This window comes from Pleurodeles waltl, chromosome 7 (assembly GCF_031143425.1).
Source record: "Pleurodeles waltl isolate 20211129_DDA chromosome 7, aPleWal1.hap1.20221129, whole genome shotgun sequence".
Lineage (NCBI taxonomy): Eukaryota > Metazoa > Chordata > Amphibia > Caudata > Salamandridae > Pleurodeles > Pleurodeles waltl.
In genome coordinates, this window is record NC_090446.1 from 714,628,408 (window position 1) to 714,653,347 (window position 24,940).

General features: G+C 45.8%; 1 protein-coding gene across 4 annotated transcripts in view; it reads left to right on the forward strand.

Annotated features, from left to right (window-relative positions):
* The window catches only part of ACSL6 (acyl-CoA synthetase long chain family member 6), a 389,555-nt gene that overhangs the window by 337,818 nt on the left and 26,797 nt on the right, over window positions 1-24,940 (forward strand). For all 4 annotated transcript variants that reach the window (XM_069199190.1, XM_069199189.1, XM_069199191.1 and 1 more), the window contains exon 20: window positions 14,025-14,096. In XM_069199190.1, coding sequence (XP_069055291.1) covers window positions 14,025-14,096 — 72 coding nt within the window. The remainder of the gene's footprint in view (window positions 1-14,024; window positions 14,097-24,940) is intronic.

Consider the following 24,940-nt stretch of genomic DNA (forward strand, 5'->3'; position numbering starts at 1 on the left):
CACACAATATTTTTTCCAATATTTTGTCTAAAATCAATTTCTAACTGCCTGTTTAGACTTGAGCAATATCTCAGTAAACTTTGGTGCTAGTTACCACCATCACGCAGTAACCTTGAATGCATGGTAAGATTTGCAGTCAGCAATTTTGAGTGGTCACAAACATTTGCACCACTGCTTAAAAGTTTCAAGTACATGGCCATACCTTCACAATCACTCAATAAACCATAGTACAGATTTGCACCACCCCGCAAACCTAATATGAAATCAGATTTGGCCCGTGAGTAATCATTAGTAAATGTTCACATTTACACCGTTAGTTTTTCACAATCAGCTGATCGTGCTGAGGATTTTTCTCAGCAACAGTGCTCCATAGACCCAGACAGGAGAACAGAAGCCTTTGTAAAAGATTGAAATATTTATATGCCACTTGCAGTACACTGCTTTGCAGAATGGAACCTAGCTTGTGACCTTCAATTTTAATTTAGATCCAGAAATGTATTTACAAGTAACCAATTCCAATCAAAAAGCAAGTTTTGTTTCCCTTCAAGATTTCAGTCGATCCTGTAGTAAAGTAATAAGAAACAGTGAACTATGCAAATATCAAACCCTAATCTATGAGGAGCCATTAAGTCTACTCCTAGCTGGATCCAAAATCCAAGTGTCCGTGCAAGGATCAGCGAATACAAGATGACACCTCTTTACCTTCAATGAGCCATCAGAAATATACATTCAGCAGAATTGTATACATTTATCTTTAGTTTTTCATTAGTACCATTCTTCTTGGCAAAAACAAAACTCCCTGCTCTTCCTATTTTGCTAGTTCTGCTAACCTTCTTTGTGGACTCCCAGCATCTGTCCCCCTCAAAGGATATGTGGCTGTTTCTCAGTGGGAGAAGACAGAGCAATAAATACAGAGCGAGAGAGACATTATGGGTATGCTACTTCATCCATTATGCTGAATTGTAGCAACACTAACTCCAACTGCCTCATCTTTGATAGGCATGTAATACTTTCAAAACCCTTTTTAACGAGGCATCCAGGTTTAAACGTGGAAGCATCATCCTTTTTCAGCTCCTTCAGTCTAGTCTGGTAGAGGTATTTTCTCAACATTCTCAGAGCATTGGCTGGTTTTGTCCTCTGTATCCAAATGGCCTGTCATCCGATGCCACGGAGAGTTTCTGTCCTAGTTGCTGGTGTAGGTGCACTCTCATTACAGAAGCACCATCTCAATTATAATGAACAACTACTTTTCCCTGCTACCACTTACTCTTCAGTTATCAGGCCCTCAGCAGGGATCTTTCGTTGAGGTGGCTGTTAGGCATTAATAAGCTTCAATAAAAACATTTATAAACTTCAAATGTAATTATTGTCTTTATTTCTTGAAGTCAATTAAAGAGCATTTTATATAATTGTAATATATTCATTGTGAGAATCAATTAGTGGTAAATCTTTAATAATCAATAAAGTCATACAGAAACATGTATTAAGTGTGTCCTGAATCTGTCCCTATTCTGTTCGTCCCTACTTTACAGAATGAAATAACCTTTATGGAAACAAGTCAGTTCAGTCTGAGAACATTTCCCAAATAGGTTAAAAAGTATTCTTTACTGCTCTAACACAGTTTCCTACATCTATCAGCTCCAAGTGCTTACTGTTATCTTTCTACACTGTAACACTTTTATCGAGTCCTCTCTATTTCAGTACAATGCTAAAGTACTCTACAGCGGAATGAATAATTATTTCATACTCAAATAACCCAAAGGCCAGGCAGCTTACGCAGTGAAGGTGGTCATCAATATTGGCGTCTCATGGGTCTTCGATAATCACCTTCTCTTCTATGGCAATCTAAGAATACCGCAAACAACAACAATGGTCTATTCTCTCTCAGGGGTCTCATCTCTCTATCCTTTCCCTCAGACACCTTTTTGTACAGTTACAGATGTAACAACTATTAACATTTGTAAACATTTTTCTTGATAGGTTGCAGATTTGTACAATAACAGTGTTTGATAGACAGAAGTGTTGTATACATGCGTCTCTTTCCCCACACTCTCTTAAACTGTGCAAGAACAATATTACATACATAAGTATAATTTCCGATACCGTTTTCCATCCCTTCATAATGGCAGGTCATTCATACTAAACATTTGTTATTTCTAGGCACATCAGCACATTCCAAAGCAGGTTAGCATTTGAAAAGGTTATAAGTCATACTGGTTTCGTTGTTTAGGACAATATTTCATTGCGTCTTATAAGTCAAAGAAAGGTTATGAAAGAATCATTTAACTTCAGCAATTTGCCAGCCTAACGAGTTTGGCGAACAACCTACAATGGTTGTGTAACGTTCAGAGCATGCCTTTAAACAGTGAAAGCTATGGAGGTTTTTGGTTTAACAACCCTTTCACTCGTTAATAATAATTAATAGGTTTACATCACTGCAGCCCCAAAGAAGAGGGCTTTTCTGTATTCAGAGGTGAACTAATGTGCTGCCCAGACAGAAGTGAGTAAAATTGCGAACAAACACTCTGACTATGGACATTAACGGCATCTATATGTTAAACCTTCGGTCCTGGTGTGTTACTATATTACTTACTGTGAACATGGGGAATTGTAATTGTACTAGTATGGCAAAAGAAACATTCCCTGCTACACCTTAAGCTGGTCACTCCTGCAGTTATGACTTTTGTGTTCCCCGTATACAATTTAAACCAGTTCTAGTTCAGTTACAAAAAACCTTCCTATCAGGGATGTGGACATCTAACAAGTTCTGGTAATTTTTTTTAAGATGGTTCTCAAATGGTCCATAGTATGCAGTGAAAGTTCCAGTTAAACTAGTGTGGGTACAAATCGAGAGGACTTATTGAAATCCTTGGTCAGAATATATATGTAACCAATTAATGTGTTTATTAGCTGTAGGGCAGTTCAGCCTGTAACACCCATCGGGCTTCATAATATTAACTGAGTAATATCCTTAGGCTGTCAAAGCAAGTATTACAAAGACGACAACCTTATCATATCAAAAGCTTAATGAAGCATTTGATTTAGCAATCAGACTGTTATACTTTCCATTATGAATGATGTATTCAGATTGGGTGACTCTTTTTGAAGATTCTAAATTGATGGGGGAAATAGCTATACCAGAGTATCAGCTTTAGAAAGGCTGGGGACCCTACAATTATTAGCTAGTAATTCAAGAGCCAATGCCACTCGTTTGCCTGAACACCAGACTCGCCAGTTACATGACGACACAAAGAAAAAACTCCATTAAGTACTGATTACTGCTTTTACGCCTGTTGATGTGATCACATTTCATAAGGTTCACAAAAATAAGGTACACTGTTCCAGCAAGAAGAAAGAAGACATAGCGTAACCCTTCTGTTAGAAGCAAAAGCCCTCACACATCCAATTGGATGTCATGCTTCATCATTGGGCATGCTCCTCGTCAGACCGGTGCTGCAATGTCTGAAGGGCTCCCCATAAAGGGGGCTCTTTGCCGAAGATCTTTTTCCCTATGTCTCTGTGCCGTAGATGGAGGTATAACGGACAATGCCATAAGGTTCAGTCGGACAGAAGACGGTTGCTCCAGGCAGCTAGCTTGGCCTTTTATGTGGGAAATTAGACACATTGAGCTGAGAGGAGATTAAATTGCAACGTGGGGGCTCAAGAAAATGGAACAAGGGGTAAAAACCTGAATGGCTGGTTTATGAATATCTCTCGGTCCTGAATGTGTCCCCTTTCCTGTGTTGAAAAGAACACACCCAACAGTGATTACTACTGTCAGACTCCATTCTGGGGCCATTGCGCAAGACGGGGCTACCACAACTCTACCATTAGATTTAAATCCATTTGCCTCTAATGTGTTGAGGTCTGTCCTACTATGGCTCTCCAAACTGGGCCAAAATACGACTGACTCTTAGTGGCAGTGACAGCAAGCAGTCACAGGCTTCTTAGAGAGGTAATTTGCGGTTGCTCAAGCTCAGAACTAAATCTCCAAGCAGCTCAATAAATGATCGTCTAAGTCAATACTTTACTTTATTTAAAAAACGACTTTATCACATAAAAAAACCTAGAAACTACACAAGTAACAGGGAACAGACACAATCTAGTGAACTGGGAGCTGGGGTTATAGCTATCCACTCCTCTCCCTCCAGGTTCACCTCCTTCTGTAAAGTAGGTAGTTCTCTGCTATGCCTGAGAAAAGCTCTTTTAGCAGGAATCAGGGTTCACATGCAGATTACCTCCTCCCTAGTACTTTGAGTGGACTTAGTTTATTACAGTTCTCAGTAGTTTTTGGTATGAACAAAATACAGATGTTTGAAATGCGGCGCTGGGGTCTGCAGTGAGCTGGCAACTGCACGCCATTTCTTGCTTCTAGGAGATAACACTCTTCCCCACTCCCGACCTTCAGTTCTGGTGAGGTTATGGTGTGGAGCACTGGCAGTAGCATATGCCAGAGGCCTTCTGCTCAGGAATTTCAGGTAACATTAAGATGGTCCACATAGGTCGAGTCTGGTCCCAGTTGCCTTCCTGCTTGCTTCTAGATTCTGGTGGTGGTGAGCCGGTGCATATGGGCAGTGTCCTTCTGTGGGTCACAGCAGCTGTGGATGAGTGAAGTAGCACTTCTTGGTCACACTGGCACAGGATGAGCCCTGGTCACCGTCCTCAATAACAGTGGCTTAGGACGAGCTATGTCCGTACTTCTTGATCAAACTGACACAAACAGCGTCAACTTGAAGGTTCCCAACTGGAACCACCACTTGCAGAGTCTGATGCCCACCAACAGCTGGGGCATTCATATGGCTCGCCTCCTTCCTCTGGGAGACCCCACAGGCGCTGAGGTCCTGCAGCTTCTGATTCTTTTAAGTCTGTCACAGGTTTTGCAGGCTTCTTGCATCTCTCAGCAGGGAGGATTACTTCTAGACACCTCAGGTCATATGAACAGCTTCTTTTAGCAAGGCAAGACTTCCGGTGATGTTTATTAACCTCTAGAAAGCTTGCTGTCAGGCAGACACCACCTGTGGATGCACACTCGCGCAATGAGCACTTTACAGAACACTCCCTTTATTGGAAATGTAATTCAGAACTTGGAACTGGATCAACAAGCAGGCCAGTGTATAGCTAATATAGTAAAGCATATAGGAGATGTGGATCTACTGTCTTCACTCTCAGAACCGATTTAGGGTGGTCCTCCTTTTAAACGTCCCTTTCCAGGCAATTCTCCAGACAGTGCTTCCCAAGATCTTAGAATCACAACAAAATATTTAGAACAACAAATGTTTGGGACCCATTTAGCTTTAAGGCACGAGGTGGGCTATTTTATTTAATGTAACTAAAGCAACATGTGGTAGTGCACTCTCATTTACAGAGAGCACATTTTCCAAAGAAATGGCCACTAAGTTTTCGCATGGCATTGCATTGTTTTTGTGAGCATCTCTGGCCCATCCCCAATTGGGCAGCCACCCCTTGTGAGCAGTCAACTGCGTACGGACCCCCACAGAGATAGATATTGCTATTTTTATTAAGCACACTTTGACTAAAGATCTAGCTTTCTGTCAAATTTTGTGAAATTCTATTCAGCAGTTTTCTCTGTATAACGTTTCAAGCATCCCTATGGAAATTACATGAGGGAATAAGTATTTTGGGTCCGCTCCATTCCCCTTTTCTCTGCTCTTGTTTGATGGATCTTTCCAGAAAGGAGCTGAGGTGGATGAACTGTTTTTTGGAAGTTTCGTAAATATTTGTTGAATGGCAACAAACCTATTAGTAAAAAAAAAAAAAGGCTTTTCAAAGGAACTCTGAGGTGTATAACAACAGCGTGCAATATGTGTAAATTTAGTATGTATATATATATGTTCGATGGCATGTGTAGCTGCAGATACACATGCTGTGCACATCCCGCCATCTAGTGTTGGGCTCGGAGTGTTACAAGTTGTTTTTCTTCGAAGAAGTATTTTTCAAGTCACGAGATCGAGGGACTCCTCCCCTTTCGGCTCCATTGCGCATGGGCGTCGACTCCATCTTAGATTGTTTTCTTTCCGCCATTGGGTTCGGACGTGTTCCTTTTCGCTCCGTGTTTCGGTTCGGAAAGTTAGTTAAAATCTCTGAATATTTGACGGTATTGTTTGCGTTCGGTATCGGGTTAGTTACAACAGATCGACACCAAATTTTGAAGAGCTCCGGTGGCCCTTCGGGGTTTTCGATTCACCGGCGGGGCCTGGTGGGCCCGACCACGTGCATCTTCAAGGCTAATGGAACGGACCCCATTCCGCTTCTGCCCCGAATGTCACAACAAGTATCCTTATACAGATCAGCATCTGGTCTGTAATTTGTGTTTGTCTCCAGAACACAAAGAGGATACCTGTGAGGCCTGTCGAGGGTTTCGGTTGAGGAAGACGGTAAGAGACCGAAGAGCAAGAAGACTACAAATGGCGTAGGCGCCGAAAGGACAACGACACCTGGAGGAAGAGGAAGAAACCTTCTCCATCGCGGATTCGGACTCGGACGAGGTCGATTCCGAACAGACGCCGAAAACCGTGAGTAAGACGTCACAACACAAAACTCACGGGAAAACCGCTAAAGCCCAGGGGACGGCACTGCCAGCAGGCCATGGCTTAACCCGAAAAATAGGTGAGCGTTCATCGGCACCGAAAAAGGGCATGCATGTGTCGAAGTCATCCGACTCCGGTCGAGATACCGGCACAGAGCAGACTCGACCCCGAGACACCGGGTCAGAGCTATCTCGACACCGAGAGGGCGGCACCAAAATGAGTCGGCATCGAGAGATCAGTACGCCGAAAATTAAGAAAGTGTCTTCGGAGCCGAAAAAGACTGCCGAAAAAGTTTCCATACCGAAACATCCGGCCTCGGAACCGAAATCGAGTTCATATACCGAGGGACAGGGCCTGTCCTCACAGATGCAAGGACACAGATTCGGACAGGAACTAGAGGCAGGGGAGCCAGATTACACTCAAAGAAGGCTCCACATTCAAAAGGACACAGGGAAGATCAGTACTCTGCCTCCAATACGAATGAAAAGAAAACTTGCCTTCCAAGAGAAAGACAAGCAGCCACAGGCAAAGGTGGCAAGACAAGTGACTCCGCCACCATCTCCACAAAGCTCACCACAACTATCACCAGTAGCTACTCCACCAATGATGCAGTCCCCAACTCACACAGGGATGAGTCAGGATGATCCCGACGCATGGGATCTTTATGATGCGCCTGTATCAGATAACAGTCCCGACTGTTATTCGGCGAGACCGTCACCACCTGAGGACAGCACTGCCTACACACAGGTGGTGTCAAGAGCAGCTGCGTTTCATAATGTCACCCTGCACGCAGAACCTATAGAGGATGACTTTCTCTTTAATACACTGTCGTCCACACATAGCCAGTACCAGAGTCTCCCTATTTTACCAGGGATGCTCAAACACTCCAAACAAGTGTTTCAGGAGCCTGTGAAGGGCAGGGCCATAACTCCAAGGGTGGAGAAAAAGTACAAAGCGCCACCAACAGACCCTGTGTACATCACACAGCAATTAACACCAGACTCAGTGGTAGTAGGGGCAGCTCGTAAAAGGGCGAACTCACACACCTCAGGAGATGCCCCACCTCCAGACAAAGAAAGTCGCAAGTTCGACGCAGCAGGGAAAAGGGTTGCGGCACAGGCAGCCAACCAATGGCGCATTGCCAACTCACAGGCATTGCTGGCGAGATATGATAGGGCTCATTGGGATGAAATGCAACATTTCATAGAACACCTGCCCAAAGAGTTCCAAAAAAGAGCACAACAAGTGGTGGAGGAAGGCCAGAGTATCTCGAACAATCAGATACGTTCAGCAATGGATGCAGCCGACACAGCTGCTAGGACTGTAAATACAGCAGTGACCATACGGAGGCACGCATGGCTAAGAACCTCAGGATTCAAGCCGGAAATACAACAAGCTGTCTTGAATATGCCATTTAACGGACAGCAGTTGTTTGGGCCGGAGGTGGACACTGCCATAGAAAAACTTAAAAAGGACACAGATACGGCCAAAGCCATGGGCGCACTCTACTCCCCACAGAGCAGAGGCACATTTCGGAAATCACATTTTCGAGGGGGGTTTCGGGGACAGAGCACAGAACCCTCACCCTCACAAACAAGACCCATTTATCAAAGTCAATATCAGCGGGGAAGTTTTCGGGGTCAATACAGAGGAGGACAGTTCCAAAAGAGTAGAGGGAAGTTCCAGAGCCCCAAAACTCCACAAAATAAACAGTGACTTCAACGTCACAAATCCCCAACACATGACACCAGTGGGGGGGAGACTAACCAATTTCTACAACAACTGGGAAGAAATAACAACAGACACGTGGGTCCTAGCCATTATCCAGCATGGTTATTGCATAGAATTTCTTCAATTCCCTCCAAATGTGCCACCGAAAACACACAACATGTCCAAACAACACATGGATCTCTTACAACTGGAGGTCCAAGCGTTGTTGCAAAAAGATGCAATAGAGCTAGTACCAATTCATCAGAAAGGAACAGGAGTTTACTCCCTGTACTTTCTCATACCCAAAACAGACAAAACTCTAAGACCTATACTAGATCTCAGAACATTAAACATATACATCAAATCGGATCACTTTCACATGGTGACACTGCAAGACGTGATCCCATTGCTCAAACAACTAGACTACATGACAACACTAGACCTCAAGGATGCGTATTTCCATATACCTATACATCCTTCCCACAGAAAGTACTTAAGGTTTGTAATCCAAGGGGTACATTACCAGTTCAAAGTGTTGCCATTCCGGATAACAACAGCGGCAAGAGTTTTTACAAAATGCCTGGCAGTAGTGGCAGCTCATATCAGAAGGCAGCAAATACATGTGTTCCCGTACCTAGACGATTGGTTAATCAAAACCAATACGCAAGAACGGTGTTCACAACACACAAAGTATGTCATAGAAACCCTTCACAAGCTAGGTTTCTCACTCAACTACAACAAATCACACCTACAGCTGTGTCAAATACAACAATACTTAGGAGCAACAATCAACACAACAGAAGGGATTGCCACTCCAAGTCCACAAAGGGTACAGGCATTTCAAAACGTAATACAAGCCATGCACCCAAAACAAAATGTACAGGTAAAATTAGTCATGAAACTACGAGGCATGATGTCCTCCTGCATAGCCATTGTCCCAAACACAGGATTGCACATGCGGCCCTTACAACAGTGCCTAGCATCACAATGGTCACAAGCACAGGGTCAACTTCAAGATCTAGTGTTGATAGACCGCCAAACATACACCTCGCTTCAATGGTGGAACACTATAAATTTAAACAAAGGGCTGCCTTTTCAAGACCCAGTGCCTCAATACGTAATCGCAACGGATGCCTCCATGATAGGGTGGGGAGCACACCTCAACCAACACAGCATCCAAGGACAATGGGACACTCAGCAGAGAGAGTTTCACATAAATCACTTAGAGCTACTAGCAGTATTTCTAGCGCTGAAAGCATTTCAACCTATAATAACCCACAAACACATTCTTGTCAAAACAGACAACAGACAACATGACAACAATGTATTATCTGAACAAACAGGGAGGAACACACTCGACACAGTTGTGTCTCTTGGCACAGAAAATATGGCATTGGGCGATTCACAACCACATTCGTCTAATAACGCAGTTCATACCTGGAATTCAAAACCAGTTAGCAGACAATCTCTCTCGGGATCACCAACAGATCCACGAATGGGAAATTCATCCCCAGATACTAAAGACTTACTTCCAAAGGTGGGGAACACCGCAAATAGACCTATTTGCAACAAAAGAAAACGCAAAATGCCAAAACTTCGCATCCAGGTACCCACAGGCTCACTCTCAGGGCAATGCGTTATGGATGAGTTGGTCAGGGATATTTGCATACGCTTTTCCCCCTCTCCCACTCCTTCCATATCTAGTAAACAAATTGAGTCAAAACAAACTCAAACTCATACTAATAGCACCAACTTGGATACGACAACCTTGGTACACAACACTACTAGACCTCTCAGTAGTGCCCCATATCAAACTGCCAAACAGACCAGATCTGTTAACTCAACACAAACAACAGATCAGACACCCAAATCCAGCATCGCTGAATCTAGCAATTTGGCTCCTGAAGTCTTAGAATTTGCGCATCTAGACCTTACACAGGAATGTATGGAGGTCATAAAATAAGCTAGAAAACCAACCACAAGACATTGCTATGCAAATAAGTGGAAAAGATTTGTTTATTACTGCCATAATAATCAAATTCAACCATTACACGCATCTGCTAAAGACATCGTAAGCTACCTACTACACTTACAAAAGTCAAAGTTAGCTTTTTCATCCATTAAAATACATCTCACCGCAATTTCAGCTTATCTGCAAATTACGCACTCAACTTCATTATTCAGGATCCCAGTCATAAAAGCATTTATGGAGGGACTGAAAAGAATTATCCCACCAAGAACACCACCAGTTCCTTCGTGGAATCTCAACATTGTCTTAACACGACTTATGGGTCCAACTTTTGAACCCATGCACTCATGTGAGATACAGTACTTAACATGGAAAGTAGCATTTCTGATAGCTATCACATCTCTCAGAAGAGTAAGTGAAATACAAGCATTTACTATACAAGAACCCTTTATTCAGATACATAAACATAAAGTAGTTCTTCGAACAAATCCTAAATTCTTACCTAAGGTCATATCACCGTTCCACTTAAATCAAACAGTGGAACTCCCAGTATTCTTTCCAGAACCAGATTCTGTAGCTGAGAGAGCATTACATACATTAGACATTAAAAGGGCACTAATGTACTACATAGATAGAACAAAACAAATTCGCAAAACAAAACAATTGTTTGTCGCATTCCAAAAACCTCATACAGGGAATCCAGTATCCAAACAAGGCATTGCCAGATGGATAGTTAAATGTATTCAAACCTGTTATATAAAAGCAAAAAGAGAACTGCCTATTACACCAAAGGCACACTCAACTAGAAAGAAAGGTGCTACCATGGCCTTCCTAGGGAACATACCAATGACTGAAATCTGTAAGGCAGCCACATGGTCTACGCCTCATACATTTACCAAACATTACTGCGTGGATGTGTTAACAACACAGCAAGCCACAGTAGGACAAGCAGTATTACGGACTTTATTTCAAACAACTTCAACTCCTACAGGCTGAACCACCGCTTTTGGGGAGATAACTGCTTACTAGTCTATGCACAGCATGTGTATCTGCAGCTACACATGCCATTGAACGGAAAATGTCACCTACCCAGTGTACATCTGTTCGTGGCATGAGACGCTGCAGATTCACATGCTCCCTCCCACCTCCCCGGGAGCCTGTAGCCATTTTAAGTTGAGAAAAAATTAGACTTGTACATTTGTAAATTTGTAAATATATCACTTTTAAACACATTATGTACATACATATTTACTCCATTGCATGAGCACTATTACTATATACACAACTCCTACCTCACCCTCTGCGGGGAAAACAATCTAAGATGGAGTCGACGCCCATGCGCAATGGAGCCGAAAGGGGAGGAGTCCCTCGATCTCGTGACTCGAAAAAGACTTCTTCGAAGAAAAACAACTTGTAACACTCCGAGCCCAACACTAGATGGCGGGATGTGCACAGCATGTGAATCTGCAGCGTCTCATGCCTCGAACAGATGTTCACTGGGTAAGTGACATTTTCCATATATATATATTTATATATATATATATATGTATACACACATAGTCAGAACTAACCATCTTAAGCAAACGAAAGTGTTTTGCAAGGAAAGATAGTTTGACAAATTCATGTGAGTGGCAAGGTGCTGTTTTTCATTGTGTCTTACCTACTATCACATTAGCAGCTGTGCTGCTGGGCATAGTGGGGTGTCAGGGCAAATGGAGCTGGGACATGTGCTCCATCTGGTTCCCCTTTAGAGCGGTCAATATATTTTATAGGTCAATTTACTGCTCTGAGGCTTATGCTAGTATGCAGTAAATAATGAGTTGCCTGACTGCCTCACACTCGTGCGACCTCAGCAAGGATGTCATGGGCCCTGGTACAAGCAAGGGAAATGGGAACTTTGACTCCTGTTGGGTCGTAAAATACAGCACTTGTCCGTGTTCCATGGCCCTGGTGCCATTGCACCTGCTGCTGTAGTGATAGCTACGCCCCTGTTTTAGACTGACTGACTGATTGAGTGACTGTGGCTTGGCAGCAGCTGTCCTCATCCTTCCCCAGACAGCTGAAAATCAGCGAGGAGGAGACTGCTGTTTCACCCATGAGAAACTGAGGCACTCCGACCCCATCTTCTGCACGGTCTGTACCGAAGCCCGAAAGCTGTCTAGACCCACCCGTCTATAAGTTGTGGCCTGCACATAGATCTCAGGAGCCTCTAGGTTTTAAATGGCCCAGCCGTTTACATTTCCCTTCTAAAGATGTTCACCCTGGACTTTGTATAACGGTGTGACAGATACAACAACCTGGCACCCTACCCTGCCTTAGAAATTTGCAGTACAATTGATATTTCAGAAGAATTTAATGTTGATTTTTTTGCACCCCCTAAAGCCAAGCCTTTTAGTTCAGATGCTATGTGGGGTAAAGGTTGAGCACTGCAATGATACACCTATGCTCTAGTGATGTAATAAACAAACTTAAGTCTAAACTGGGATCTCCTGCAAGTCTCATTGTAAATTATTGGCACTCAACGTCTACAATTTGAAAGTGAAGTTGCATTCAAATATGTTTCTTCTTTGGCTGAAAAGGTATTTGCTTCATTGATGAAAAAGCGTGAGAGGAAGGACATGGAACAGGAAGACGTTTGTGGACCAAATGGGAGAAGAAACAGACTATGAGAGGAAAATTAAAGTATAGAGAACGGAGAAAGGGAAAGCAGTGGAAGAGGAAAAGGAAAGGAATTATATAGTGGGATGGGGCAGGAAGAAGAGATGGAAAATTAGATTAGACAAGAGGAAGGCCCTGCATCATAAACCCTTTACAACCACCACTGTATGCACCCCTTACCTCACTTTTCCATATACACCCAAGTCCACTTGTAGCCACGGGCTAAAAGTGGACATGGAACACGAAGGGGCACTGCATTACACCCGGGCAGCAATCAAGGAGCACTAGACTAGTGACCCACGCCTGGCGCTGCATGGTGAGGTGTTGTGGCTGCTCTTTCGTCAAATTTTATAGAAATTGTGCTGGAAAGGCCACTTTTTCTTACCCCATTGAAAACATTCTAAGGGTGAAAACAATGCCCAACAATGCTGAAACCCACTCGGGCAGTCATGCTTGTGTAGCCAAATTTATGATTTGATATTATTCCGCACACTTTCAGTGCTCACCAGCCGTAGAAGGCACAACACAGATGTCTGGCAAGGGGATCTGGTACAAGACCATATACCAAGAAGGATTCCAAAACGGCCACTGAGTAATATCTAGTACTATTTGGTAAAATTTAAAAATGATATATTGAGTTCCATTTCCTTTTGTGGTAGTCGTTTCTCTTCTTTCGTAGCAACATTAATGTTTGTATTTTGTCTACGGTAGACAAAATATAAATATTCACTGTTGATGCTGTTAAACAGCACTGACTGTGGCAAAAGGACATGGATTCAGTTATCACACATTTACAATATGTAGTATGATGCTAAGTAGCACCCCTGTGCAAGGAAGCACCTCCCAGGCTGGATATGTAATCTAGCTCCAGCAATAAAAGGGAAATAAAAGGAGGAATTTACAAGTACCATAGAATAAAGCCATTGCTTTGAATAAATAGCTCTCCGTCTCGTGTCTTATCACAGTCTCAAATTTTCAATGGTTCTTGTTTTATAAAGTACACATATTTCCCTGTCTGAAATTCTTTCCAGCTGAAATATTAACTCAATGTTGGTTACTGTAGCTAAATGTTTGCCTGCATGTCTTAGATTTATCACACAAAAAGCAACCATTAACAAAAATCTGTTGTTTTGACTCAGGAACTCAAAAAGAAAATTATGGAGGATATGGTGAGGTTAGGAAAAGAAAGCGGTCTTCACTCATTTGAACAGGTAAGACTATTGCACTGTAGCTTTACGTATTTTAGGTATGCTGCTCAACATTTGCCATGGCATGGTATACCATGTTATGTTTTCTCTATGACGATACGTCCAGAGGCACCTCCTCCATTAGGGCGGAGGAGCGTAGCACCCCACCCGGCAGCAGAAGCTGCAAACCGGGGGGCGTGGCCAAGATGGCGGCTGGAGCGGACGCTTAATTGAAGAGCTCCGCTCTCGGCCAACCAACAAACTAAAATCCTGTGCCCTGCTGTGCCCCAACGCGCGTTGGATGGCAGCAGAAACATTGCCTAACACCAGAAGAAACATCGGGAGAGTGGCGCCCGGGAGGGCGCAGCACACAGGAAGGAATCGGGAAAGAGGAGAAAGAACCGCCGCCATTACCCAGAGCCGCGGCCTCCGCTCGAGCGTGCCGCGCTGAGGTAGGAACGGGTGGACGACCGGCTCCCCGGGCCCTCCACTGACGCTCCTCCACCTGATACGAGGGCGGCGGCGCGGGGGACGCCCCTCATCCTGGCGAGGGCGCACCGTACCACCTGAGCCCGTTCGAATGGCCCGGATGGGCTTGTGATGTCGGCGGGTGCCGGCGCGTGACGTTCGGGGCCCGCCCGCTGCCCTCGCGGCACGGATCTCTTTCTCCTCTGCTGTGCACACGGAGGCTACCTGACCCCGGCGCCCATCGTGGCCCCCAGGACGTAAGGGAGGAAGCGCCATTGCGACTTGGCTGCGGAGCCGTGGCCCCTGCTTGACCGGGCCGCGTGAAGTCGTTGCGGACCCCCCCCCCAGCCCTCCTGTTCCACCACTGGAACCCACATGGCCCACAGCGGCGGGTCTGCTTAGGGCCCTGTAACACAGAGGACCCCTATTAGAGAAGAACACGACGCGGCCTATATGACCCAATCGGGTCCTGCTTGTCGGTCGGGGCGACGACTGCCACGCGTAGAGGAGCGCCGGTGAACCACGCGGGGCCCACGCCTGCAGGAGCGGAGCAGGGTTGGAAGATCTAAATGGTTACAAACACCAGACCGGGAAGTGGACCATCACTCGATCTTTAAGCCAGATGAAGCAGGGGACGCACCGGGAAGAAACCGGGGGCTGGGGAGATCACACCCAGCATAAACCCAGCAACTAATCTTAGCAGATCGCCCAAGGTAAAACAAACAGGGAAACATGGTCAAACCGAAACACCCCAAAACGGGGTCTATGGGTGACGGAGATCCTCCTCTGCCGACTGCCCATACCGACATGCAATCGACCACATCTCTTCAACTGAATGAAACGCTACGTACGCATTCCCTCCAGTTTGATAAAATTATGCAAGCAATAATGGATACTAAATCTTCTCTGGAAGGAAAAATAGATGCCGCAGTATTGGAAGTCTCATTGCTCCGTGCTGACCACCGCAAATTAACGGAAAGGGTACACGACACTGAAACGACAATGAAAATGGTCCAGCCAGAAGTAGTAGATATGAGAACGAAAATACAACAAATGGAACTGGACATTGCTCAACTACAACGTAGGGCTGAAGATGCTGAAGGTCGCTCAAGACGCAACAACATTAGATTTCTTGGAATCCCTGAGCGAATCGAATCCCCTAATGCAGAGACGTTCTTAGAGACCTGGCTGAAAAACACTCTTAAAGAACAGGCCCCTAGCTCAACCCCAGTGATCGAAAGGGCACATAGAATCCAGAGCAGACCGCCTCCTCCTGGAGCACCGCCCCGACCGTTAATAGCACGCTTCCTAAACTATAGGGACAGAGACTTGGTCCTCCAGCACTTTAGAACATCTAACCAGATTACGCTGGAAAACAGCAGGGTAACAGCCTACCCTGACTACACACTGGAGGTACAGCGCAGGAGAAGCGCGTATATCAAGATCAAGCAATTGTTACGAGAAAAGGGCATCACTTACTCCCTCATGTTTCCAGCACGCCTACTCATTATCACGGATGAAAAAATCCTAATATTCCCCACACCTGAAGATGCATGGACATGGATCCATGCTAAAGGATTGGTCGACCCGGTCAAGGAAGATGCACTAACCGAAGAATGGACAACTGCTGGCTCCAGAAAGAAGAAAAAAGCTAAAACATCCTCCCGCCCCACAAAGGCACAAATGGCGATGGACCAAGCACAAATATTAAAAGACACTAACTCATTTGCTTGTGCGTTGCTGGACACCAGGAGCGAAACGGACACTAACGACACTGCCTCACACGGGGAGTCTCAAGCCTATCCCCCTCCCCGTTGTTGGTGGGACCGGATCTCACGCCGCGATCGGCGGACGAACTTTAGAGGAGAAGGATTGGCGTCCGTGGCCCCACCTCGGGTGGCCGCAGCTGCCGAGACATAGCATGCCCTCAGCATCGGGGCTCCCTCCCCGAGACCCTCGGTGGACAACTGCCATTAACATTGGAAGCAATGACTGAATCCTCGAAAACTGAACCAGCGCGCATGGGACTGCAGAGGCAAAGATACATCCTGAAGGTGGGCCACTCAAGGGCCCGACCTCGACTAATCCACGTCCCCCTACACCTGTACGGTACCCGAATGGAACTGATTTCCCTGGATGTCACTTTAGGCACCGGTTGTGCCACTTTGTTTAACACACGGGCACCGCCCGCAATATCCTTTTGGTTGTTATCTCTTCTTTTTTCCCTTCCTATTTCTAACCCACTATGGACTCATTCGTTTCTCAACGGTGTCCGTGGGGCTGGTGGGCTTTTGGGGGTGGTAACCGGCGGGCCCGTGACGGGGGGGAGCGGGGAGCAGGACTGGCGGAATGGGAGCCGCACAGACGGTGCTACATGGCACTGCACAACATAACGAATAAGGAACCCATATATAATATAATAACTTGGAATGTGAAGGGTATGGCTGGAACTAACAAACGCCATAGAATACATGCACACTTAAAACACCACCATATACATATAGCAATATTACAAGAAACTCACATTACACCTGCAGAGGCTGCTCGGATGGAAAAGTGCTGGGCAGGCTCAATATATGGCGCTGGTGACTCGTCCTTTGCCACAGGGGTGCTGATCTGGATAGTCCCGGGTGTCCCTTACACAGTACAACACAGCATAAAAGACAAGGATGGTAGATTCATTCAACTAAGGGGGCTGTTGGACGGGGAGGAGCTCGTGATAAACGGAATATATGCCCGAACGTTAAACAAGGTGAATTTCTACCAACAAAGATACCGCAATTGACCAACGACCTAACTACTCCTTGCATATGGGTTGGGACATGAACTGTGTCCCACACGCAGATAAGGATAGATCACACCCCCTGCTCGTGGCCACCCCAACAATGAAAAATTCCCGGATGCTAAGCACATGGATGGAAGAGCGACGCCTTACCGACATATGGAGGCACATGCACCCACATGAAAGAGAATATTCCTATTATTCCCCAGTGCATCTCCTACATACCCGAATTGACCTCATCCTCACTTCACAGAACCTAACACATAAAATAATGAGTGTAGAGTATTCCGCCAAGGTAATCTCAGATCACTGCCCACTTATAGCACAAACAAGATGGGACAGGCCCCGCTCCTGTATCCCAACCTGGCGATTGCAAGCACAATTATTACAAGACCTCCCTTTTAGGGAAGATATAGCTAAGCACATCTCAACATATTTCATGCTGAATGCTGGGACAACTAGCACTAGGGCTATTGAATGGGATGCACACAAGACAGTTATAAGGGGGGTATGTATATCTACTACAGTAGGAGTACGTCAAACACTAGCCCGAGAACTCCAAGTACTAGAACGGGAACTCCACGCCTCCGAACGCGAATTCGCCAAAGGCACTATAACACAGGCGACACTCACTACTACACGCTCTAAATGGACCGAGACAGATAGCCGGCTGAGGCACTTCGACTACCGACACTACATAGCCCGCACACACGCAGAAGGCGACAGATCCGGTAAATTATTGGCATGGCTCACAAATAATGAACGCCGGAACCTCCCCATAGGCGCTATTCGTCTGGAAACAGGGCGGATAGTCAACACACAGACGGAGATAAACAATGCTTTCAGAGAGTACTATAGCTCGCTTTACCAGGCACGGCCTCCGCCCACTAACACCCAACTAAATGACTTCTTCAACGGCATTGAGTCGCCTCACTGCCTCACAGGTGACCGAGCTGGATAGACCGATAGAGATAGTTGAAATCCAATGAGCACTGCAACAGCTAACACATGGTAAAGCACCCGGCAGTGATGGCATTCCTATCGAATATTATAGCACGTTTCAATCCCAGATCTCAGCCCCATATTTAGTAATGCTAAAGGAAGCCTTAGAACGGGGCCAGCTCCCCGATACATGCCGTGAGGCGTTGATAGCAGTATTGCCAAAGGCAGGTCGCGACCCATTGGATGTTCGCTCATATAGGCCATTATCACTACTAAACACAGATTGCAAATTACTCAGCAAAATACTAGCCAACCGCCTGCTACCATGTGTATCAGAGCTGGTTCATCAAGACCAGGCAGGCTTCATACCTGGTCGCAACACATTTAGCAACATCAGGAACTTAACACGCCTAATGGGAAATTCTCCCGTAGACGGAAGGCTGCAGGTGGCAGTTTCATTAGACATGGAAAAAGCGTTCGATACGCTGGGTTGGCCGTTCCTAACAGAAACACTTAACCGCATGGGCTTTGGGCAAACTTACATTGGCTGGGTGAGAGCATTATACACTGACCCTACGGCCAGGGTCAAGACAGGGGACACGATCTCCGAAAAATTCAACATCGGAAGAGGTACCAGACAGGGATGCCCGCTATCCCCACTGTTATTTGCACTAGCCATCGAACCACTGGCCACCCGTCTCCGAATAATGGCCCCCACATGGGGCATCTTAGATGGCCAAACACACCGGATAGTCTCCCTATATGCAGATGATGCGCTGATTTTTCTTCGAGATCATGATACGGCCCTCCCGGGCCTATTGGATCTCTTACAAAAATTTAGTTCGGTGGCCGGGTTAACGGTGAATTGGGCAAAATCCTGCATATTTCCTATGCGCCCGGTCCCCGAAGCACTCAGAACGCTATCAAGTCTGGGCGGCCTGAAATGGTGCTACACCACATTTAAATATTTGGGTGTAAATATATACCATGATAGTCAAGACTTAAGAGATGGCAGCCTCGGCCTAGTGGTTAGATCAACAAGGGGTTCCCTGCCCTTCTGGTGCTCACTCCCACTGTCCCCTATGGGCAGAGTGGCCATCGCAAAGATGATAGTACTACCACGCCTCCTCTATTATTTCATGGCACTTCCGCTGGTGTTGCCTGGCTCCTTCTTCAAACTATTGAATAGCTTATTAACAGACCTAATATGGGACAGTGGCCGCAGACGTGTCGCATTAACTAAAGTGCTCCAACCGCTTAATCTGGGGGGGCCTGGGGGCCCCCAAATTCGAAGATTATTATGCAGCTGCCCAGATACAATGGATATCTACTTAGATTGGAAACCCCACCGGTGCGGAAGCACAGAGGGTATTGTTGGATCTCGGCGGTACGGGGGTTCTGCAATACCTAATGAATCGGATCGACCCCGAACACACATGCAACACGCTGCTGTCCACTGCACACTGGGCATGGGGCCGGTACGCACTGCTACGCGATAAAAAACCACAGTACTCCCCGAGGATCCCACTGTTGGCTCAACCGACATTGGCGAAAATAGCGGCAAAAGTGAGCCTGAACACCTGGGGTAGCAAAGGCATACACACATTTGGGGACATCCACCAAGATGGGCAACTCCAAACCTATGAAGCATTAGCTGACAAACATGCACTGGGCCGGGGGGGATTCATAGCCTATGGTGCAATCCGACAGGCGATGCGAGCATGGTGGAAAAGTGGCAACTCGGAACCTGTCGTCTCCCCTTTGCTTCATGAGCTGCTGGGGAGCACTAATGTCCCATCAAGCATATCGAATATATACAACATCCTCGCTGCCCAGACTGAACATAAACAGGAACGGGCAAAAAATAAATGGGATCGCGTTCTGCCGGAACCATTAACACCAAACTTATGGGAACAGGCGTTGAAAATGACTCGTGGGGTCTCGCGCAACCCCCGCTTCCGTTACACGCAGTTTAACTATGTGCATCAGACTTATCTATCACCACACCGCATAACACGTATGTTCCCCCGAACACCACAGACATGCCCCAGATGCAACACGGAAGAGGCCACTTTCTACCACATGACATGGGAATGTCTCCAGATCCGGAACACATGGATAGACATAATAACACTGCTCGCTGATTGGACATACACTACATTATCCCCAACCCCTGAATTATGCTTACTGGGCATAGCACCTTGCCCTAAAAAACGCAAACGAACATATCAGTGCATCGCTCTGGCTCTGGTGCTATACAGACGGCTAATAGCCATGCACTGGAAATCACCGGGCGCTCCCAGCGTTGCCCAGTGGCGGGAGGAGGTAATACGCTGGGCCAAAGCAGAAACCCAGACTCTACAGAACTTACTAGATAAAGGTATCCTAGTTAAAGGCCTAGACACATGGAATCTATTTGTGACAGCTGCAGAAAACAAAGATGACGAACGCCCGCCCTGGAGTAACAAGAAATAGATTTTTGCCACCATCTCAATAGCAAAATCTAAACACTATTACAGAGGCCGACTGACATGCATGTGATAAGAGATAACCAATACACATACTGTAATAGCCCTCATGGAAACCCCACAAATGCATCGTTGGAGGGCTGAACTGGGCAGACACGTAAGGGGTCTGGTAGATATGGAGCCCCGCTGTTTCTTCCTCCTTTGGGCCGCTGTCCCCGCACCGTCACCCTAAGTTTGCAAGCAGACTGGACCCCTGCTTACCTGGAACAATCCAGTTGAGTGCGAGGGCGGCGGCGTCACCGGACCGGGAGTACAGACATGGTACGTGGCTTTTTGTGGGGACCGCTCTCGCCCCCGGTACCTGGCTCTCCCTGCCCTTGCCCCCCCCCATACCTGTGCTCGCCGGAACCACTCTAACCTTTATCTCTGTTTTTTTCCTGTTATTTCTCTCTTGTTTTTTCAATAACTTTGCACATGCAGAACCTATAGCGTATTGTAGAATAAACTCAGTAATATTTCAGCTGTGTAATGGGGGACTTGTATGGGATTTGCAGCATGTGCAAACAAAATATTCACTATGAACAAGCATACTGAAACATAATGTTAACTCTTTTTCTTTTTTATGTAACTCACTCGAATGTTGCTAATTGGCTGATAAAACAATAAAAACATATTAAAAAAAAAAAAAAAGCTGCAAACCTTTCAGAACGAAACGATTATAAACTGTGTTTATTATCCTTTTGTTGTGAAAGGGGCAGGGCTGTGGGGGTGACGAGCATTGAGGGGGAGTGCTGCATGTGTGTTCGGCTGGCCATCTTGGGCCAGCCAAACACACATGCGCAGTAGGCTGTCTCCAGACCGGCACTGCATTGCCGGGCGGGAGAGAGCAGGCACAGGCTTCCAGTCTGCCTGAGAGTGCCCTGGCTGGGTGCTCACAGCCAATCCTGATGCTGTTCTGAGCAGCGTCGGGATTGGTCACAGGGCAGGCTGGGAGCCTGTGCCTGCAGCAACGATGGAAAGAGGAGCGGCGGGGGCTCGGCAGATCAGGTACGTTTTTTTTTTTTTTATTAAGTGTACCCCCTGCTTCTCCACCCCGTGCACCACACCCACTCCACGCCTGTGTGCGCAGGAAGCCGCAATTGGATACATCCTCCCGATCATTTCCTTGCCATTCCTTAGGCTTGTGCTAACTTTATATGTTATGAGGTTTTAATGGTTTTATATGTTTCTATTCAAACGTATTTATAACATAATACAATTACTAACACAGTACTTTAGGTTCTTGTTTTGATATCTAGCTCAGATGAAAGTAAAAGTAAACAGAAATAAGCAGACTAGAGTTAAATTGTGATGTATTACTTGTTAGAGGTTTAACGTTGCACGATGTAATATTCCTGATAATAATTACATCATCACGTCATCCTGAATTTGGATTTTCCTGCTAATGGACAGAGTTTTTGCAAACTGCTGCATGTGGTGTATATGATACAAAAAAATAACTGAACAATGCAAAGGTTAAACCGAGGTTATGATGAGCTTTGGTTATAACATATTAACATATGTTTAGAAAATCTTAGAAATTCACAGAAAAAAACAGATATATTGAAGTCATAGTTCGGAATTAAAACCGAAAACTGCTATATGCAAGTTAAGGCTAGCACCACAATCCATAACTCGCACAACAGACATGCAAACCATAACTTAGTCACTAGATGCAATGCTCACCTTCTGTGTGGCAGATATAATTGCAACAGTCATAAATAAGATTACAGATATCTTTGTACTCAACAGTATGAAAGATAGAACTATGAGTGTAATATTAATTATTGTTATTTAATTACCTAGTGTTTTTAGGTGGTGTTACCTTTTTAGACAATTTTCATTGAAATTCAAAAAAACAATTCCGTATACAATAGCAAACTGGTGACATTGTCTACAGGAGCGTTCGCACGTCATTTACGAGCATGTCATGTTAAACACCAGCTACATTACATAAGCAAACAGTTCATGTTTTAATATACATTTCTAACATAACCGCAAATAAAACTGACTTTTGATGCACCAACTTTATCCTCCATGTGTATATCTATACGGTCTGGATAGGCCTGAGCCTTAGGCTCAGATTTTGAGTAGTAGGATAGCTCCATCTGGGATGACTGCTGATTGAACGGTGTATGCTCTGGCTGTGACGGGCCGTGTGAGATGTGAAGTGGGGGTGGGGGTGAAGAGAGAGGGGAACGTGGTGTAAGGTGGGTCTCATGTATCCTCCTGTGAGTTGTTGGGTGTAGCTAGAAGGGAGTGCAAATCACTGAGCTATGCTTCCCATGCCATGGCTACAGGATGTTTCCACAGGCCCCTTATCTTTTCGCGTGTCAGGGCGACTGCCTCATCTCGACCCCACTTAAGCGTCAGTACCTGCCAGTGTGCTGTACTGGGCAGTGTCTCTGATTTACAGTGCATTGTAATAAGCTTGGGGACCAGGAGCAATGCCAGGTCTATAAACCTGTTGCTGGCTTTTGCAGCTAATGGCCTGCGGAAAAAGACCAATAGTGCCCCTTCCATCGCCTCCAAGGCTGTGCGATCCAATACCTACTCTATTTCAGTTGATATCCATGACCAGTACTCGCCACAACTGGGTAGACCCAGAACATGTGCTTATTATGCTCTCCTACTTGCTGACAGCGTGGGCATGTGGACGGGGAACCAAACATTTGTGAGAAAGAAGTAGGCGTTTGGTACGCTCTGTGCAATACATTATGTTGGATACACTGGAACTTTGCGCTTTGGACACTCATCTTGGGTACTCAATGATTTTCTCCCAATCCTTTATTCCAATCTCCTTACCAAAATCACCCTCACATTCTCTACCGGTTGCACCAAGAGGATCTTTCACAGCTTGTATGAAAGCCTGGCAAACCACGTTACCAATTTGCGCCCCTCACCCATGGTGAACAGCAAGTGGATTAATGGGTGCTGGTCTGGTTCCGTGTCTATAATACCCCAAAGTCAGACCACTTCCACCAAGAGGTGTGTGTGCACCAGGAAGTGCCCTCAGGCAGGTGGTATTCCTCTCGAAGCATGTCAGCAGCATGGCCTCGCAAAACAGTGCCCCCAGAGTGTCCACTCCAGCCTCCGCCCATGTGTTCATTCCTAACTCTCTCAGCATTCTAAGGAAACTGAATACTGACCCCAACAGCATTAGCGGTGAGTAGAGTGGCATACTTGGCACTAACTTCAGGATACGGTATAAACTGTTTAATGCAAACTAGTACCTCAGGCGGTGGGCGTGCATGGGGCAGAAACGCTGTCTGCAGGTCCACCTGCACCCTCACAAAGTCCAAAAGGGCCAACACCTCAATGTAACAACCCGCCAACCAATATGTGGGCCACTACAATTGTGCAACTAGGTAATAATGTTCGAGGTTGGGAGCACCCAAACCCCCTTTTGTTATGGGAAGTTGTAACTTCCAAAGCGCTCCTCGGCTGCAGCTATTATTCCAAATGAAGGACCCCATGGTAGAGTGCAGAGAGCGAGAGGTGGACCTGTGGATGTTGATCAGAATGTTTTGAAAGAAATATAATAGGCGAGGGAGTATTACCATTTTCGCAAGTTACACTCTACCCCGGATCATAAGTGGGAGTGTGCACCAAAAGGCCATCTTAGGCTTCAATGATGTTACCGCCTAGGAGATCTTGTCTGCTGTGATATACATTACTGCCCAAGTATTTGAACGTACAAGGCTCCCATCTCAGCCACTTACCCTCTATGATGAGGTCCTTTGGGGGGCAATGTGGATGTAATGGGAATAAAAGATTTAGCCCAATGTACCCACAGCCCAAACGCCGCATAAAAACCCTGCAGAAGCACCTGTATGGGCTCATTGCCTTCCCTAATATTGCAAATGTTAATCAGGACGTCATCTGCATAGAGAGAGCGACAATGTGTGTCTCTTCAAATATCGGGTTCCCCCATCCATCCACCAGCTGACACAGCTTCTGTGCCAAAGGCTCCATGGCTAGAGCATAAAGCAGCAGAGAGCGGACACCCTTGCCGGGTCCCACGCTTGATCTGGAATGGAGGGGAGACGCACTTGCCAATTTTGACCCTCGCCAGCGGATCCATATAGAGTAACAGTATCAATGCCTGGAGCCTCCCCATTAGCCCACATGCTGTCAGTGCTGAGAAAATATAGTCCCAGTCCAACATG